At 44.3% G+C, this 14,009-nt stretch overlaps 1 protein-coding gene across 2 annotated transcripts in view; it reads right to left on the reverse strand.

Moving 5' to 3' along the window:
- Nucleotides 1-14,009, reverse strand: part of TCN2 (transcobalamin 2) — a 112,206-nt gene that overhangs the window by 4,867 nt on the left and 93,330 nt on the right. For both annotated transcript variants that reach the window (XM_069214458.1, XM_069214457.1), the window contains exons 8-9: nt 9,996-10,188; nt 5,735-5,856 (exon numbers count right to left, since the gene is read on the reverse strand). In XM_069214458.1, the coding sequence (XP_069070559.1) occupies nt 5,735-5,856; nt 9,996-10,188 (315 nt within the window). The remainder of the gene's footprint in view (nt 1-5,734; nt 5,857-9,995; nt 10,189-14,009) is intronic.

Below are 14,009 nucleotides of genomic sequence, written 5' to 3' on the forward strand. Positions count from 1 at the left end.
TCACAAGACCTGAAGTGACTCCACCCGTGGTTCTCACAACACACCCTTAAATTGCTTCCCTCTCAGCAGGTGCATAGTGTCAAGTGGAGACAGTGGCGAAGACAGAGTGTCCTGAGGACAGAAAAGGGAGAGAAAAGGACATAGAAACATCTGTGATTTTGGATAGTTTCTAAGGAGGAGAGTGGGCAATGTGAATCCACAGCACTACATGCTACGAAGAGATGGCTGCAGTGTAAGTAACATTTTCTTTGTGTAGCATGTGTACCTGTGGATAGACTGTAAAGCTGTTACTCTCCATAGTGACGGCTAGAGACAGCAAGACCCCTGTGGGATTTGGCAAGGTCTTCAAAATGCTGACTGGACTTTCTAAATGTCCTGTTCTATCAGTATAATACATTAGTGCCCTCTTAACATCTGGAGTATAACAGGCATTTTCCATAAACAGTAAAGAGAGATAAAAGAACATAGAAACATCTGTGATTTTGGCTAGTTTCTACGGAGGAGAGTGGGCAATGTGAATCTACAGCACTACAAGCTATGAAGAGATGGTTATAATGTAAGTAACATTTTCCTTTTGTAGCATGTGTGGCTGTGGATAGACTGTAAAGCAGTTACTCTCTAAAGTAGTGACTAGAGGCAGCAAGACCCCTGTGGGATTTAACAAAGCCTACAAAAAGCTGACTGGACTTCGTAAATGTCTTGTTCTCTCAGTATAATACATTAGTGCCCTCTTAACAGCTGGAGTATAATGGGCCTTTTTCATAAACAGGCTTTGGTTGCATGAAGACGGGCAGCTCAATAAAAAATGGTGAGACAACTTTTGGCAGAAATTTGGGTTTGATGTGAAGGGCTACCCTAATTTGTGGACCTGAATGAATTGTTTTCATATTGTAAAAGGCTGAAGCTCACTGACGTGCATAAGTAAGGTGACTGTGACTAGGAAGGCCACCTTCCAAGACTTTTGTAGGCATGTTAAGGGAGGGCCTATGAGTCATGTGAGGCCCACATTCAGGTGTACATTGCGGCATGGATGCTTTCATAGATATAACCCCCTTAAAACCTTCAATGAAAGCCTTAATGACTTGGACATTAAAAACAGATGAGTGTTGTCTGTTTTGTAAGTATGCTGTGACTGCAGTTAAATGAAAATGAATTGTATTGTAGGCAAGGCTTGCATTGTGTAGGTGTAGTATGTAAGAGAAAATCCTGTGCACAGAACCTTAAAGGAGTCTCACTGTTTGGCGATGCAATAGTGCATGGATCTCTTCCACTTAGCTGCTTAATAGGCATGAGTAGTGAGCTTTCACACCACTCGCAGGATAAGCATGCATTCCTCTGGAAGTTTGAGGTAGCCTATCTCTAGAAACTTAGGTGCCAGATTGTGAAGTATAGCTGTTTGGGGTGTCAGACAGTCCTCTATTGGGGAGCTGAACCCAACATGGAGTGAAAAGGTCAAATTAAGTGATATCTTTAGAAGTAATGAATAATAAGGCTGACTTGCCCAGGATGGTGCAATTAGGTGAAGATCATGAATACCTACCTCATCATCTTCACTATGTATGGGATGAGCGGGCTAATATCCCTCACAAGTTCATCCACAGTGCATTTCCCATGGGTTGTTGGTACAGGGACTGGTAGGTGAACACTTGTGTTTTTCGGGTGTGGCAAACAGGTCAATGGTCAGGGCCACTACTGCTGAATGTATGTGTGAAGGCCTTGTGGGCGGACTTCACATATGGACTTGTTATTGCCTCCAGAGGATGAGGTCTGCAAAGTTGTTCTCTACTCCCGGCAAATGCTCCACCAACAGACAAATATTGTTGCATGTTCAGAGTGTTAGGAGGAGTGGTTCTCCCATGCTTATTGATATAGTTCATGGCTGTCAACTTGTCCATCTTTATGAGGACTATCTTGCCCTGAACAAGTTCAAGGAGTGTCTGTTGGCTAAACCGATGCCTTGCAGTTTCAAGTGCTTTATGTAGCCCTACTGGTACAGAGGATTCCAGGTGCCTTGCACAATTATTTCTTACAGCTGAGCACTCCACCTTATGAGAGACATGCTGTTGTTCATGGTCACTTGCAGAAGAGGGTCTAGAAGGCAAGTCCAGATTGGGCCTGCCGAGCAATAGGTGGTTATTGTTCCAGCATCGAAGAGAGTACTGACCCTTGGTTAATAGGAACTAAAAGGGTCTCCCACAGCCTTCCATTTGTATTCATTGCCTCAAGAGGAATTTCTGGAGTGTTTGTATGTGCAATTTGGCATGTGGCACAATTCTAATTCACAAGGCCATTATTCCCAATAGTTTCATCACAGTTCGTACAGCCTGGGGATTTGGATTTTAAAAAGAGGCAGCGGCTGTTGGAATACCATTGTACTCTGTTCATTGGGGGTATGCTTTCCATTTCACTGCATTTAGACCAGAGCCCAGGAAGGGCTGGGAGTGCAGGGGTTGAAGGTGTAATGTTTTACATTGATGGGGAATCCTAACCTCTGAAGTAAGAAATCTGTAATTTGAGTGTGTTCGAAATAGTCATCTGATTAGCCGGTCGCCCAAATATGGAAAGCATGCATGGCTACACTGGTTAACCATACACGAGTGAGTACAATTCAAACTCCTGACCCACACCTTTAAGCTACAACATAACTCCAGCCCTGCATACATCAGCAATCGCATCTGTTCACAAACCTTTTGGATACCTCTGCTTGGCCAGATTGGGTAGTTCAGCCTTCTCCTTACTCACTCCTAAAGTCTCAAATGACCTGCTGTTACACATCAGAGCTACTTCTTTACTTCTTGAGTAGGTCTAGAATTGACTGGTGGAAGCGGTGCTTTTTGGGGATGTAAAAGTAAAGGAATTACACCCCCTTTCCCACATTGTTGTACACCCACTGGTTTGATGGCGCTCTTCCATGAGAAGCGCATGAACCGCTACTTGTAGGAGTCGTAGGTAGTCAAGAGGAGAATTTAGTGGCATGGTGGTATGTTGGGTGGCCTGGTGTGGCCTTATAGGTAGTACCCTTCTCATACAATGGAAAGCACCCACTGTTCTGAGGTGATATCTTTCTACTGTGGGAAGAAGTACCTCACTCTTCCCACAACAGGTGTAGTGTGATCGGGTGGAGGGATGGGAGGCACTACTTTGCAGCAGAGATGTCTCTAGAGGAGCTAACCCTGTCTTTGCCACAGCCTTACATCTGTAGGCTCCACCTCTGGAATGTCTTTATTTGCTGTGGTCCTGGTAAGATGCACCCGTTTCATGTTGCCAAAAAAACAGTTTGGGACTGATGGTTGGGGGGGGAAGGTGGTGGGCAGGGCACCCATGGATTTTGCAATCTCTCTTTTTTTAATTTTTTTTGAGAATCTGGTCCATTGGGGGGGGGGGGTCGATACTCACCATCAAAATGAACACTCAATCACCTCTGCAGTACCTCTGGCCTAAACCCTGAGAACCTGAGCCAGGCATTATTATGAGGAGGATGCTGGTGTTAATCCCTCTGTGGTAGTGTCTGCCACGTTGAATGTGAATCTTTTGTTGGTGTTGCTAATGGTTTTGCCCTTGGTGAGTAACTCCTTTCCCAGTTTTATGTGGACATCCAGGAGATGCTTTAAGAGCTCCTCCACTATTTCACTAGTAGTGGTCGTCCCAGGACCACAGACCCACAGAATTGGATATGCCCTAATGGATGGGTGTTTCAAGGTTTACACATTTTCACTGCTGGATCTATGCACTTTGGTTCCTTATCAGATGGAGGAGCATCCTCTGTTGCTTCTGAGGATGCCCTCTAAAATGTGGTGTGCACAAAGAAGGACCTGCTAGCAATCTGGGGCAGTCAAACATTTTGACTCAGGGTACGACCACTCTAGCCTTTCCGTGCTCTTTCAATTTATCTGTGGCCTATCTAAGTGTTTCCTTTAGCACAGGAGGTACTGCTCTATCCAGTCTGTTTTGGAGAAGGTCTGTACAAATAACTCATGCTCATCCTGATTAACTTGACGGTGTAGAGTGTCTGTTTAGTAAGCACTGTAGGCATAAGTATCATTGGGTGGTGAGGCCTTCACAGAGTAGGGCTCGAGGTCGGGATCCTCTGGGGGTATTGACTCTGTAGTCATGTAGTCGTCCTCTGTTTTTCTCCCTCCCAGGTCTAAGGGTCTTATCATAAGGGTTCTGTGGAAAATAGGGACTCCCAGGATCTGATTCGGTGCTGTGTGGGAAATAAGGAAGGGGAGAGTAGGAGTAAGAGGGAGGTGGATATGCTATAGGTAAGGATGGAAACCGTGGTGGACTACAGGCCAAGTCCTTGACCCTTTTTGGGAGGTAATTGTCTCAGAGGATCAAGGCTTAGTTCATTGAAGGCCAGCCTACACTTTTTTAGGAGATTATTAATCCCTGTAGTCAGGAGCTTGGTGAGGATTTTGCATGTATTTGGATGTATAATCAGTTTCTTCAGCTTTGCATCGCGGACCTGCCTGGGTTTTGCTCAATCTTGGTATTGAGGGGGCTTTGCCACTGGTGTGAATGGCGGTGCCGCTTTTGGTGTCAATTCAATTTGGGATCAGAGTGCGGCTTTTTGGGGCCGAGATGGTGTCAAAGCACATTGTGGCACACTGCCACTGAATTAGACTTTCACTAGTGTCAACCCAGTTGCTGAAGTCTGGGATGGGCTGCTCAGAGGAGCCAAACTCGAAGACCCAACTCAAGGCTTTCAGAAGACATTTCAGGGGCAGGCACCTGTTTCTCTATGGGTTCTTAGAACCCCTCCTCCTCTGCCTCAGAAACTTCCGAGAAGATTCCAGACTCGCTCCTCCTTGTTCTGCTGGAATGGCAGAGGGCCCAGCTTCTTCCTCCTCGTCCTAGGCAAGATGTGCGCTCAGAGATGTTGGCGTTGACAATGCTTGATGATGCATTTTGTAGTAAGCCCACCACCTTGCTCTTCAGTACATGAGGGTCTTGTTGCAGCAGAAGACACAGCAGGCATCACTGGTGGTCCGTTCGTGGTCTGGAGAGAAATAATTTATAGACACCGCGCAGGTCACCTGAGGGGTTTTTGGTTTTACACTTAGGACGGAATTGGAACGGTGTAAATTACACACCCCCACCCTCGGTGAATTCTCCAAATGACATTAAACAACAGAGAAAACTTGAGGGTCGCTTGTAGTCAGGAGGAGCTGTGAATCAAACGCTAAAGGTCGCTGCCTGGATTCGAAGTCTCGGAGGAACAAGAATGATGATTTTGACAAAGGGCTCAAAGGGCGAGTAGCTACTACCAAGGAGCACAATACCTGAATGTCCAAACCCGATGGCAGAAGAAAACAATGGTGGAGTGAGTATGGTGACTCACTGGGATCTTAACGGGCCTTGTGACAAACTCTTTCGAAGAAAAAAAAAGTTGCAAACATCCAGGCCAAACACTAGATGGCAGAAGTATGCAAAGAATGTGTAAATACAACCGCACAAGCTTCAAACATATATTTATATCTCACATAAGAAATAATTGGAATGACAGAAAAATAAAATTATACCCATAGTGTTTGTGAAAAGAGTCAACTAAAAATACAAAACTAGCTGTTCTCGATCACTTCTTCGACTACTTTACAGAATACCATGCACAAATTAGAAGAGCAAAAAGAAACAAAGTACACTCCCAGAGGGTATTTAGCTAAACAAGAGCAGACATAGTCAAATTTTACTGTAGGACACTCCTCAACTTTTTTTTAGCTTCCCTTAAACGTACCTTCGATTATTGAAACATCTGGTTCCTTGAGAATTTTCCAATAGGTCCTTTCCGACTGTTTACTCTTCAGACCATTCACCGTGGTTAAATATGGGCCATACAGAGTGTCTTCGGTCTCAAATCTAGAGGGAGATTAGAAAGATCACCTAGAATTCAGGATACAGTGATCTTATATAAGGCTTTTCAGTAGGCAGCTAAGTTGGTTTCAAAGAAAAGCCCCTGCTAAAAAGGGCAGTTTCAATAACACGGATAATTAGTTCAAGCAGATTAAATGATGATTGATATTCTTTTTCCGGAATCGATGGAGATCATGCACTCGTACAGCAATTAAACTAATGTGTAGATAATATAGATCATTATTTTCATACACAATTGTACTCTTTTGTCTCGCCCTGGGGAAGATTAAAGGCTGAATTGGTCTGTCACGAACAGAACCTGAACATGCTGTAGTGTTTACAAAACAAATTTCTGTACTAAGCATATACGCACCGAGCTTTTTATTTACCTAATAGTTTGGCGCTGACATATGGAGTGCGGGTCTCACTTTCTTTTTAAGCCTAGGCCTTAGATGTCCATTTCTAGCCTCACCGTATCTGGAATTAGTGAAATGTTCTTTACCCATTTAACACAAAAGGAGGAAATGTAGAAAATAAATGGACATCTAAGGCGACTCTAGTTAGCAGGATGATCCATTTTATAGATACACATGTTTTGAGTACATCCTGCCACCCAGTGGTTGCATTTGGAAAGTGCGGTATGTTAACCTGGGTAAGTTGTAGGACCTCACGAGTAGGCTAGAAACCCTCTGGCAGTGTAGCATGCGTTTAGATTATGTTATTCCACTGCACCTTTGTGTGGCATTATTCTAAACACAGAATAATAAAACTGGGCTGTTTTTTGTAGGAGTTCAGGAAATTCCCCACAATTCTGAATTTGTTTTGTCTGATAGGAAGCCTCATTCCCGGTGGCACATTAGTAGAAATCTGTTGTACCATGACATTATGTTTTAGTGCTGAAAACACAACTATCATAAGGTTTTCGGGGCTCTGAGCACAGGAATATTCTGGGGCCCACAGAAAGGGGTACGACATTTACGGCACCTGGTAAAATCCAATACTCCTCGATGTAGTATTTACCAGGAACACTAAATTCCATTTATTAGATCTTTCCCCCATGAACACGGGGAACAACATGCTAATGTTGGTGCTTTCTCCATGTAATGGTACTTCCGGGAATTTTTCCCTGGTAATTTTCAGCAGGTGGGACCTGCCAAAATGTACCTGGAGAATATTGCAGGGGTGTGGATTATACCATGCCAGGTAACAGGAATTACCGTACATATCTGAATTCAATGTCCACACTTGAAATCGAGGGCTTTGGTGTAAGCAGGATTAGGAACGGCATTTCCAAAACCTTCATACAGCATAGTTTCCTAAAACAATTTTTGCACTTTCTAAGCACAGTAAATATGAGTTGTACTGTGTGAAAGTACATGTTGTAATTCATTGTCCAGCCTTGGGCATATACTTCAGATCAGTGCTCAGTGTTAACAAAACATTAACACCTTCTATGTAAAGTTTTGGTGATGGACCCCTAGCAACTCACACTTTGCCATCCTACTTTAAAAACAACATGTTAAGAAAGCTGTCATTAGGCAATAGTTAAGGTAGTGTGGCAGGCCCGGCAGTAGAGAATGCCACACTCCAGGTATATGTTGCGCAGGGGACACCCTAAGCAAGGGACACCTTAAGGATAGTGGGACCCTGTACAAATGCCAAGTTAGTCCCGGTCTTAAAATGGCCATGGCTAAAACGGTTTTTAACATACGCCCAGTTCCAGACCCTTTTTGAGTCCCACCCACACTCTTCATAACCTTTCCAAGACAATCCTTAGGTAGAAGACTTCACTGATTTCGAGTCTAAAGGCAGTGGCTGTTAATGCCAGGCTGAAGGCAGCGGGTGATGGGACTTTGCATTTCTCTAACAGACTCCCTTTTCCAATAGGACAAGAACCGCTTTGGATGGTTTCAGGGATGAAGGTCCAGACTTCTCTTACTTTTTCAGAATCACATAGGGCCAGATGTATCAGCCAATTTTGCATTCGCAAACGGTGCGAATGGCCGTTTGCGAATGCAAAAATGCCTTTTAGTATTTATGAAAGGCATTCGCAATGCAAATTTAAGGAATCGCTAAAATAGCGATTCCTTAAATTTGCGAGCCCATTTAGAGAATCGCGAATTGCGACTCTCTAAATAAGAAATCACAAATAAGGAACCCTTATTTGCGATTTCTAAACCACATGTAACAAGCAATTCCTTTATACGAATTGGGCATTAAGGAATCGCTATTGCTACCAAGTTGAACTTGGTGGTAACCATGTGCAAATTTTTAAAATGCCTTAAAAATGCATTTTTTAAATTGACATGTAACGCACACATGCCCCTTTGGCATGTGTGCGCCTTACATGTCCTTAAAAAAATTCTTGGGGTGCAGCAGAGTGGGCCTTAGGCCCCCAGCACACTGGGGTTTGCATTTCCCAAATTTGTGAATTCCAGTTAGGAATTCGAAATTTGGGAAATGCCAAAAATTCGCAAATATGGGCCTACAGGCCCATAGGTGCGAATGGGGCTGGTATCGCAATTTGCGATTCGGTAATTGCATTTGTGATTTTTAAGAAATTGCTAGTACCGAATCGCAAATATGATACATAGCATTTTGCGACTCAGAAATAGTGATTTCTTAAAAATCGCTATTATCGAATCGCAAAAGGCTTTTTTGATACATCTGGCCCATAGTCTGCAAATTGCTCATTGGAGAGAGCGACTACAGGGTGTCCCATCTCTTTGGTCGCTGTGGCAGCGCCTGTTGCTCTAGTTCGCCACCGACCCCAAATTTGTCTTCTTTTTACGTCCAGTACTGCTACGACTCATTAGTTTGTAGCTCCAAAGGGTTGAAAATATCGTCTGATGGTATTTATTCCCTGCTCGTTTTTGTGTAATGCTGGACAAAATGTAATAGGGTCGTTTCCAATGGCAATTTAAACATTTAAGCCCTCAATAAGCCTTTAAAATGCACTAGCAAATATAAACTGTATAAACAACCTCCCTATGGCTCGGATGAACTTAAAAAAACACAATGTTTGTGTATACAATCGTGATACCCTATCAGGGCCAAGGATACAAGGGTGCTCCAAGTGCATTGCTCTTTGATGAGGATTTGCAAATTACAGCCCGTCTCATTGGCGTTATAAAAAGTTCTCAGATTCTTGCAGTATGCTGAGGGGCAAATGTCTGGGTCAGATGAGAACACAGGGAAAGAAATCAATGTGCTGGCCCCCCCTCTTCAGGAGGGGAATTTGGTGTGATTTCGGTGGGAAGTCTACATCACCACAGTGATGCTTACAAATAGGTGCAGCACGTTCTGCCCCACTAGAGCTGCCTGTGGTTAATACTCCGACTTCCCAAGATGAGCCTCTTTGAGTTACATCATGTTCTGCATCAGTGGTCTCCAAACTGTTTAATGCTGCGCCCCCCCAGTTAAAAAATAAAAATCACTGGGCCCCACTCAGAATTTTTCACAATTATTTTATAAAGAGGGCAATGTTTAAATATGTCTAGACATATTTAACTATTACAGTTAAGTACTGTCACCTTTTTAAAAATACAATAACATGCTCCTGCTGAAAACAAAGGCCTGTTATCTGTATAATGCTTCTTTTAGCAAGAGTCTGCCCCCCCCCCCCCCGGGATCACTTGAAGCCCCCCTGGTAGGGCCCGCCCCCCAGTTTCAAGACCTCTGTTCTACATGGATATGCTTTTATTTCAGGAGAGCCAAAGGTTGGATCGTGGAATAATCTATTTCAACATTTATCCTTTCGAAACCAGTGAAATGAGACCCATCCACTTGGGTGGCAGTAAGAATGATTATTTTGCTGTTCAAATGTACAGGGGTGCGCTAATGTCACCATGTTAGTGTGAGTGAATAACTGAGTTACAGTCATGCTTCACTTCATCCCTTTAACACGAGACCAGGGGCAGGTTTCTGCATCATTAACAGATCATGAATATTCTTAATGCCACTTGAAACCCTACAATCCGAAATGTAACTTTCTCTTTCCCCTGCATACCTAGGAATATTAAGAGATTAAGAAACCGCAGAACAATTCGTTTACTTAACTAGTACGCCTGCCCCTCGACACAAACCAGCCACACGTTTGAAGTTAAACACCTGCATACATTGTACAGAAAGGCTGCTGTTCTTACGAGAAGTGGTCTGGGTCCCGCTTTTGGGCTGCAGTCAGCACCTCTAGGAGTGAAGAACCCGTGGGGGCCTGCAACTCCGTCGTGTACCCCCAGATGAGGCCTGGGACCTCCTCGACTCTCAGCTGGAGCCGGATCTCTTCTGGCGAAATGACAGTCTTGGATATACCAGAGCTGCTGCGCAGGGTGAGTGTATCTGGGAAGCAGAGAGAGGAGACAATGAGCCATAAGTGGGAGAGAGAGGCAGGATGGGTGGGAAGAGAGGGAAAACAGACGGTAAAAAGACGACTAGAACAAGGGGAACATAACTGTATACCTTCGAGCATTCTTTGGAGGAAACCGGCTACTCTGAGAACGGTGCAAACACTTCATATCCTTAATACATTCAATTCTCACTCTCACTGAATCATGCACGCTTGGCCACAGGTTTTCAAATGGCATAAAAAGTTGCCTATGTCCATATTTGGCAGTAGTGTACCATATGCCATCAGGAAAACATTACTTACATGTAACACTCGTTTTCTTGCTTGTAGTGTTGTAGATCACATGTTGTGCTCCTTTGGCCAGCTTGTGCTGGGTTTGCAAAACAGCAACATTTTTGTTTTTCTCCAATTTTAAACCTGGCGTCTGCATTGCCAAAAAGCAGTAGTACTACTGAACACAAACTTACACTTCAGTACATATTTCTATTATAGCTTGGTGTGTACTAATTTCTATTCAAAATGAAGTAGATGAGTTACTTAAACATTGGCTTTTCCATTGCCCTACCTATACTTTGACACAACAGCACCTAGTGGGATCTAGAAGACACATTTTGTGCAAAAAATGTCCTTGTAAATGTAGTTTCATATAAGTGAACGAAACTGAAGCACTCCTGAAAACAAAATTACCTACTGTAGTAGGGGAGGCAGCAGGTTAAATGTATATGTGCTAAGATTCCTTTTAAACCCCACGTCATAACCTGTTTGGGAAGCCACAGGGCAGGCAGGGGCTAGAGGTTGCAAACGGGACTAACTACAACCCCTTCTGCACTGGACTCTGAGGGTAGCGTGGGCGAGCATTCACAGGCTTCTCAGGGGGGTTGTGTGCGGTTCCTCAACCCCAGCAGTCAATAACCAACCAAAAGACCCAATAATCTCAATATACAGTCCAGTGCTTATCTTTTCAAGAAAGTACTTTATTAACACAGTTCCACTAAATATTACATAAATCCAATGATAATATACGTCAGTGTTCCTGAGTGTGATGCCCGCCCCTTCCCTCTGATACTCCCTCCTTGACCTTCTAGGAGTCAGGAATTACGATGAATTAACCTCACCTACAGTATTATGTCCACAGTTAAATGCGTGCTTGCCCTCTTTTTAGTCTTACCCTCTTCTCAAAACAGAGGGCATGTTTAAAGTCCTTGTTCGCCTCATGTTGTCAGTGGCGGCCCTCCAGCGTATCTAATGTGCTGTAAAGCCCACTTGAGTGCGTTGGAGGCAAGGCGCTGGCTATGTCTATGGGCACGCTCATCGGACCAGAGTCTCTTTAGCAGCAGCACCAGTGGAGGTGAGAGCCTAGTTATGGCAATCTTCAGATGTTGTAGTGAGGTAAACCCACTTGGGCTGAGGATGGGTGAAGTAGGATTTGGGCAGGGCATGGTCACAGTCATTGTGGTCTCCATTAGACATAAAGGGTAGATGGAGTCCTCATCAGGCCTACTGCAGTCAAATAGTTAAATCCCTCTTCCTGTCCTATGGCGGGGATGCAGTTGCAGACCTCATCTGTGCCTAGAACAATCACACAGTTGCAGCCCTGATTGGGCTCATGGCCAACGCACAATTGCAGCCCTCAATCAGGCCCAAAGCAATCAAACAGTTACATCCCCAACTGGCCTGTAGATGAGCACAGCTTTCCTTTTTCCACCAGGGATCGGGATGAAAGATCCCTTCCACAGGTCATGGGGGTCCTCCGCAGTTTGCTCTTGTGCAGTCAGTTCTCACTGGACATCCAACAGCAACAAGTAAAGCAAAGGGACCTTCTCCTCCTGGACAGTCTCTCCTGCAGGGCCCTATAGTCTCCCGCCTTCTCTGTCTCAGTAGATAGTGGGACTTCTAGGTGTGTCAAGGGCAGACCCACAGCATTTTCAGTAAAAAAATACAGACTTCAGGTGCTGTCCCTTCACCAGTGGGAGACTGTCTGTAAGACAGACACCAGGCCTGGTTGCACAGCAGACCTTTACGTCCTCAGCAGAGCACTCCCAGTCATAAAGGACTTGGAACTGAATCCAAGTGGGAAGGTTTGGGTTCCATATTTATACACAACTTCTAGACAGAGGCTATGGATCCACCGTTTCACACTGTAGAACCGTTTTGGGTGGATCTTCTTTCAAGTGTCCTCTTCAGACTGCTCTCGAGGCACACTCCTCTGATGCTTCTCAGAGGAGGTACCACTGGGATGCCCCCACAACAGAGGCACAACAAGGTGTGAGGTTTCAGCACCTACCTGTTATCAACCCAACTGAAAGAATAATCAGGGACAGACAAAGGGTAAACCTCACCTAAAACTTTCTGAACTCTCACAAAAGATTCTGTAATCCCACCCCTCACCCCTATCACCCACCTAATGGCAGCTCAGAAAGACGAATCAGCAGGTCCTTCCTAACAAATGGCCTCATAGAATTTATTTTAAAAAGTAGCCCTGTCTCCATCCTTCTCATTTCAGGATCTTAATCTCCTCCCTTCAGCTACAGACATGCAGGCAATACACCCCCAATGTCGAGGAGCACAGTCCTAATCGCTTGTGATAGGCCAGGCCAGGGACATCCAAAATAGGTCCCACTGTCCTCGATTACTCAGACTTACTCATATACACACACTAATATGTACACACACTTGACACACACAGGATGTCAGTGCATGGTTATGAGCATACACATAACAGTGGAACTTTACAGAGATGGGCCAGAAGGATTCTACCACCAGTGACACAGGTAAAACAGCCTTTTCATACTACTTAACTCCAAAAAGATGTTATGGTGCCACCGCAGCTTTAAGTGCAATGCCCAGTGTAGGGACGGTAGTCCAGTGCCTCCCAAGTTGCAGGACAGGTTCGGCACCTTACACAGTAGAAGTGACTGAAGGACCTGTGATACCTTGGTGAACATGGAATGTGGCCTATACAAGTCTACTTTAGCCCATCTATGGAGTATCTGTTTTGCCATTTTTATTCCCAGGAAGAATACTAAGTATTTTCTAATTCATAAAGGATCCCAGAGGTGTGGCTCATTTTATGGATTTGATCACACTCAGCTTGGAACCTTTGAAAACATCCTTCTACAAATTGTGTGTCCACAGTTATCTTGATCACAAGTTTAGATGTTCCTATATGGATCCTGTATTACAGATGGCCTTGGTCCTAAGGGGTTTTCTGCCATTGAAAATCTTGACTAGCCAGAACGGTTCGGAGGAATTGAGCCATAAACTTTTGGAACACCTTTAGGGGGCAAGTGCAAGGTACCTTTCCTTCCCTTTCCCATAGCCCTTTTGGCACACTAAACTTTCTAGAGACTTCTCAGAGTTCCAGATCTTTCCTATGAAACCTGCACAATATCTACTTGTTAAAGCAGTGGAGTTCCCAGTATACTGGGTACCTTAATGACTTGAGAAATACTCCAGCACCCCTTGCCAACCAGTGCATCCAGTTTTGGGATTTCGCATTCCCAGTTCACTTTAGGATGGTGGATTTGTTCAGTGAGGCATAGACACCGCAGTACTGGCTCACAATCATGGTGGCATCTTCCTTAAACCCCAGAGAAACTATGACAAAGTTCAGATACATGAGATATTTAAATAGGCATCTAAAACTTTCTTCCTTTACGAGAACATAAGCATTGAGACCTCTTGTAAACCAAGAGATCTGAGGTGATTTGAAGATGGTCCAGTCTTTTGTCGATTCCTCTCGGGTAGCCCTTAAACTCTACCATTAAATAAACTATACAACACCAACTTTGTGCTAGAAATGTGTTCGGGACAC

Source organism: Pleurodeles waltl, chromosome 11 (assembly GCF_031143425.1).
Source record: "Pleurodeles waltl isolate 20211129_DDA chromosome 11, aPleWal1.hap1.20221129, whole genome shotgun sequence".
Lineage (NCBI taxonomy): Eukaryota > Metazoa > Chordata > Amphibia > Caudata > Salamandridae > Pleurodeles > Pleurodeles waltl.